This window comes from Toxotes jaculatrix, chromosome 12 (genome assembly GCF_017976425.1).
Source record: "Toxotes jaculatrix isolate fToxJac2 chromosome 12, fToxJac2.pri, whole genome shotgun sequence".
Classification (NCBI taxonomy): domain Eukaryota; kingdom Metazoa; phylum Chordata; class Actinopteri; family Toxotidae; genus Toxotes; species Toxotes jaculatrix.
Window position 1 is genome coordinate 12,894,462 of NC_054405.1, and position 6,044 is coordinate 12,900,505.

The following is a 6,044-nucleotide window of genomic DNA, read 5'->3' on the forward strand; positions in this document are numbered from 1 at the left end:
AATACGCAAAACAAACACTATGGGAGACTAATTGAGCACAAAGACACAAAATAATCACCAAGATACGCAGAACAATCACAAGCCTATTTCAGTCTGGGTGTCTTGACGGGGCTTTAATGATATCGCCGTCGAGGCTCCCATTTTCTCACACTCAGTCCTCCGTTCATATATTTAAAAACTGTTGGAAACTAAATTAGTTGGAAGGTAACGTTTCATATATATATATATATATATATATATATATATATATATATATATATATATATATATATGCAGCAGAGGTCAGTAACGCGCCTGCATGACAGTGTGTATACCGACGGAACTTATCGTTGACTAGGAAACTGTTGATTACCGGACGCCATGTTGGCTCTGCAGATGGCCAATCACGTCAGGACGGAGGAAGCCCGTTGAGCCACAATGGAGATGTTTTCTTCCCGTGACAGTCCAGTGCCTGGCAGGTGATTAGCAGAGTGAAGCTCCTCCTCAGTCAGCTACGCGAGAGACAAACCTGGACAACTGCACATCAAAACCAGGTAAGGTATTTCTTTTAACTTTATAATGTGATGTTTTGGATTTACTACAGTCTAAAATTTTCTTCCAGTCTTGGACTAAAGACTGTGTTAATATTCGGTAATTTAGCTTAACCTATACGTGATGGTGATGATGATGATGAAGACTGCTAGTGTTTGCTAGCGAGTCACCTGACTTATACGCGCACACGCACAAATCAGCTTTGCTCTCAACGCTACGTGTGTGTAGCAGCAGACATAATGCTGCCATCTGTCTAGAGAACATATCCCCATCGACGTCAAATAACTTACTTTAACTTTACCTTACGTTTTGAAACCTCAGCAGAGTTAGCTGTAGCTGACTGACCCTCCACGGCTGGATTTAGCCATTCATTTCACATCTGTGCTGGCGCAGTATGTTATAGTGCACAGATAAAGAAATGTAGGCTGACGCGTTTGCACCTGTAACTTTAGCCTGACACTTATGATTATTATTATATTATTATTATTATTATTATTAGCTATGGCACTTACCATTATTAGCTTAGGGGAAGTATGTCAGTGCGTGATGTGAAATTTCATCTGTGCGCGTTGGAAACATGACAGCATCTGTGTCTCATGTTCATTCCTCAAGGGCTTTTACAGGACTGAAACTATCAAAATGGACACCTCAAAACTTCCTAGGATCCAGGATGAGGAGCGAGAAAGCCAGTTTGGATATGTACATGGGGTGTCTGGGCCAGGTCTGGTTTGTTGCCCTTTACTTTAAATGGCTAAAATTGCATTTTTTAGCATCTGATTGGTCAAAAACTACTGAACTGTAAGTCAGTTTATCCAGCTGCCATAGGGTAGGCAAGCATCAGCGTCTGAGTTTAAACCCCTTTCAGTCTTGGTGATTGTAAAACCTGTAAACATAAAATCACAGAGCAAATATAAAAATGACACAGGCATCATTTCAGTGACTTTGTCCACAGAACAAATGAGTAAAATATAAATACACTTGTTTTCATTTAAATCAAACCAATTCATGTGTTTATCAGTTTTTTGTATCAATCTCTGATTTTTCTTTTCTTTTGTTTTCAATTCCACCCAATCATCAGTGGTGACAGCTACTGCGATGGCAGGAGCAGCCATGTACGAGCTGGTTCGTGTCGGTCACAGTGAGCTAGTTGGAGAAATCATCCGTTTAGAGGGAGACATGGCAACTATTCAGGTCTATGAGGAGACTTGTATCCTTTCTGCTGCCATGTTACATTTCTCTGTAGTCAAACCTGTAACAAAATGATCTGATTTCACATAATACATTTTACAGAAGACAGGTTTTAGAGCTACTTTAATGGAATCAGAATTTGGTGGCAAGTCCATTGTGTGTAAGTACTTGCAGTTTGTTTTGTTTTTCCTGACTTCATGCTGCAGCCGGTGTGTCTGTTGGTGACCCCGTCCTTCGAACGGGAAAACCCCTCTCTGTAGAGCTGGGACCAGGAATCATGGGCTCCATCTTTGACGGTATCCAGCGTCCACTAAAAGACATCAATGACCTCACTCAAAGTATCTATATCCCTAGAGGAGTAAATATTGGTGCTCTTAACAGAGACATCAAATGGGAGTTTTCCCCCGGCCAGAATCTTCGGGTAAGAAAAATACATTTTCAGTGAGATGTGGATTTGGATGTCTCTCCTCTGCAACTGTTGTGACTAATTTCACACGATCCCTTCTCCAGGCTGGCAGTCACGTCACAGGTGGTGATATGTACGGCATGGTGCATGAAAACTCCTTAATCAAGCACAAGCTGATGCTTCCACCTCGCAGCAGAGGCACCGTCACCTACCTGGCTCCTCCTGGACACTACGACATTTCTGTGAGTGTTTGTCCTAAATCCAAACTCTCTTCTGTTCGATCAAAGTTTCTATGAAACTTATTTTCTGATCTTGTTGTGTTCAGGATGTGGTCCTGGAGCTTGAATTTGAAGGCGTGAAGGAGAAGTTCACCATGGTGCAGGTGTGGCCAGTACGACAAGTCCGCCCAGTAACAGAGAAACTACCAGCTAATCATCCGCTGCTGACTGGTCAAAGAGTTCTGGATGCACTTTTCCCGTGAGTAATCCTGTCAAGATAAAATGATGCATTTCCATTAATAACTACAGACGTTAAACGATTGGCCCTCAGATTTGGAGGCAAGAAAATTTATATAACTTGTGATTTTCTCTTTTGAAATACACTCATAAAGCCAAGCACTTTGTTCTGTGTGGTCAAATTTGTAAGCCTTTTGTGCTGTACAGTTGCGTGCAGGGTGGCACCACTGCTATACCAGGAGCCTTCGGATGCGGAAAGACGGTGATCTCTCAGTCCTTGTCGAAGTATTCCAACAGTGACGTCATCATCTACGTCGGCTGCGGAGAGCGTGGAAACGAGATGTCTGAAGTGCTGAGGGATTTCCCCGAGGTTGGTGGATTTCTGCCGGATAAGCACACGTGTTATTCAGGGACACATTCAGCTACTTCTGAGCTTTAAACAGAATAAACAAGTAAAGAAAGGAAAGAATTTCACATTTAAAGTAAAGTTTTAGCACCAAGTTATATAATTAATAAACACTGATCTTGCCCAACAGCTTACTATGGAGGTCGATGGCAAGGTTGAGAGCATCATGAAGAGAACAGCACTGGTTGCTAATACATCCAACATGCCTGTGGCTGCCAGAGAGGCTTCCATCTATACAGGTACCAACCATTCACATTATAAACATCTGTCTCTTTTTTTTTTTTTTTATTAAAAATGAGCCAAAAAAATAAATTTTCCCTTTCTTATTTTTTTATAAGCAATGAGACCACTTAAAACACCCTGAAATCCCATTTTGACTGTGGTTGAAGTAGCTATATTAAGTAAATGCCCTTGTGTCTTATCTTTTTATAATTGTTTGAATCCATTAAATGCACTTTTAATGTATTGTATATAATCGCCTTTGCAGGTATCACATTGTCAGAATACTTCCGAGATATGGGTTACAATGTGAGCATGATGGCTGACTCGACTTCTCGATGGGCTGAGGCTCTGAGAGAAATCTCTGGAAGATTGGCTGAAATGCCTGCTGGTAAGTTCGTCGGTTACATGTGACATTATTTTTTTGTAAATCTCACTGTCAGACAGTAGCTGCAACAGTTTGCTGTGAACCAGTTACAGTTGCGTATGTCGTCCTTTGCAGACAGCGGCTACCCTGCTTACCTGGGTGCCAGACTCGCCTCCTTCTACGAGCGCGCTGGACGTGTGAAGTGCCTGGGAAATCCAGAAAGAGAAGGCAGCGTCAGCATCGTAGGAGCGTGAGTTGACTTTCGTATAAACAGGGAATGTAGCCGCTATGTCAAGCTCTTTTTTTCAGTTTCTTTTCCACATATACATATTGAAATGCCTGTACCTACTCCTGCTATTACTATTGCTGTCACCCTGTGTATTTCTAAAGCTAAAACTAACCCAGGCATTCAAGGTACATTAATATAATACCTTTAATATGGTAACTGCCTCTTAGTGTGTCGCCACCTGGTGGAGACTTCTCAGATCCTGTCACTTCAGCCACACTGGGAATTGTTCAGGTAAGTAATGGGCATCCTAACATTTGACTTCATTCAGCCGCATCATTAGGGGGGGTGTCAGTATTTGTTGTGCTCTTTTTTGCAGGTGTTCTGGGGCTTGGACAAAAAGTTGGCTCAGAGAAAACACTTCCCTTCTGTAAACTGGCTGATTAGCTACAGCAAGTACACCCGAGCTCTGGATGAATATTATGACAAACATTTCCCTGAGTTTGTTCCTCTCCGTACAAAAGCCAAAGAGATTCTACAGGAGGAGGAGGACCTGGCTGAAATTGTGCAGCTTGTAGGCAAGGTGAGGGAATCTAAGATTATATTAAGTGATATGGAACAGCCTATGACCTTAGAAGTAAATGAAGAGTTGTATCAACAATACGGGGTCCATCTGATTGGGGGTTTTCCAGGACTGTTTTTATATACACAGTTTATATGATATCAGATCAGTTTCACTGTTTTAAATTTTACCTGATGATGGTCAGAGACTTGAAATGTTTTCTAATAAAGGTATAACAAGTGACAGTCTGACAATGACAATGTCTATTTTTTTATAGCCATTTACTTGGTGTATGTAATGTCTTAAACCTTAAAAAAGAGGCTTTTGTCCGGCTCTGAAAATATAAATATAAATCTGATCTTATTGGGTTTTTTTTTTTAAACAGGCCTCCCTTGCTGAAACTGACAAGATCACTTTAGAAGTTGCTAAGCTCATTAAGGATGACTTCCTGCAGCAGAACGGCTATACCCCCTACGACAGGTGAACACAGAACATCTCTCCCAGCTTTCATCACTGTCCTGCAGCTGCACCACTTAGAAATTGAGGCGCTTTGAGACATCAGCAGTGATTTCTGTGGAAACAATAGAAAAACAAACGTGGTGCTTTAGTTTGACATAAAGCAAAGTAGCAACATCTAATCAGAGTAGAGATTTCTACATTGTTTTGCCTTGATTATTACACAAACTGTGAGCTTCACACATCCTTCTGTGCCTACATGCAGGTTCTGCCCTTTCTACAAAACTGTTGGCATCCTCTCGAACATGATTGCTTTCTACGACATGGCCCGGCACGCGGTGGAGTCCACTGCACAGAGCGACAACAAAATCACCTGGGCCATGATCAGGGAGCACATGGGAGAGATCCTGTACAAGATCAGCTCCATGAAGTTCAAGGTACATGACTATTCCTTTTCTTTCTTTTTTTTTTAGGGGAGATGATCTTGCGGATCATGTTTTATGTTTTTAATATTAGGATAAATAACTTCTTCTCTGTTGACATAATCCCTACTTGTGTTCAATGCATTCTTTAAGGACCCTGTGAAAGATGGCGAGGCTAAGATCAAAGCAGACTACGCCCAGCTGCTGGAGGACATGCAGAACGCCTTCCGGACCCTGGAGGAATGAGTTTCTTAACTCTATAAGCTCCTCTCCCAAATATCCCAAACCCCAGTTCAGTGCAACATAGTGCAGGCCCGTGTTCTGAGTGTCTGCCTCAGTCCTGTGACCTGTGTTCCTCCTCTGTGTTTACGTCCCCTAAACATTCCATGACCTGGACAAATCTTTTTTTTGTTGTTTTTTTGACTCATCTACATCAAAAACACAGCACTGGAATCTCCTGAGACATCTTGAAAATATGAGTACAGCTTCACTACAGCCCATTACAGAGCACTTACAAATCACTAAACCATCGTGTTGTGGTTAAAATCAGTGGGGCCCCGATCAGATGCTGCACTTGCACTCAACTACTAGCTGCAACAAAGAGTGGAAAGGGACGCCCCCCCCCCCAGATGTGACAGTGATAAAAACAAATTGTTAACCAACTGGGAACATGCACATGGGTAAAGGGATAAATGCACTGTGTTGTATCAGGGGGTTTAAAGCATTCTTCCACCTTTTACCTCTTAAGTGTGATAGTGATGTTGTGGACTATATACTTGATATCATGTATAAAAATGTGAATGAAT

The 6,044-nt window shown here is 41.8% G+C and overlaps 1 protein-coding gene across 1 annotated transcript; it reads left to right on the forward strand.

Moving 5' to 3' along the window:
- Positions 1–402: 402 nt before the first annotated feature.
- On the forward strand, positions 403–5,842 carry LOC121191171 (V-type proton ATPase catalytic subunit A-like). The gene is made up of 15 exons (XM_041052278.1): positions 403–533; positions 1,144–1,252; positions 1,610–1,738; positions 1,926–2,140; positions 2,230–2,367; positions 2,451–2,602; positions 2,788–2,950; positions 3,117–3,225; positions 3,474–3,596; positions 3,708–3,822; positions 4,029–4,092; positions 4,178–4,381; positions 4,746–4,840; positions 5,082–5,253; positions 5,392–5,842. The coding sequence occupies exons 2-15, from the start codon at positions 1,171–1,173 to the stop codon at positions 5,482–5,484; spliced, it is 1,854 nt and encodes a 617-aa protein (XP_040908212.1). The 5' UTR covers positions 403–533; positions 1,144–1,170; the 3' UTR covers positions 5,485–5,842.
- Positions 5,843–6,044: the final 202 nt, after the last annotated feature.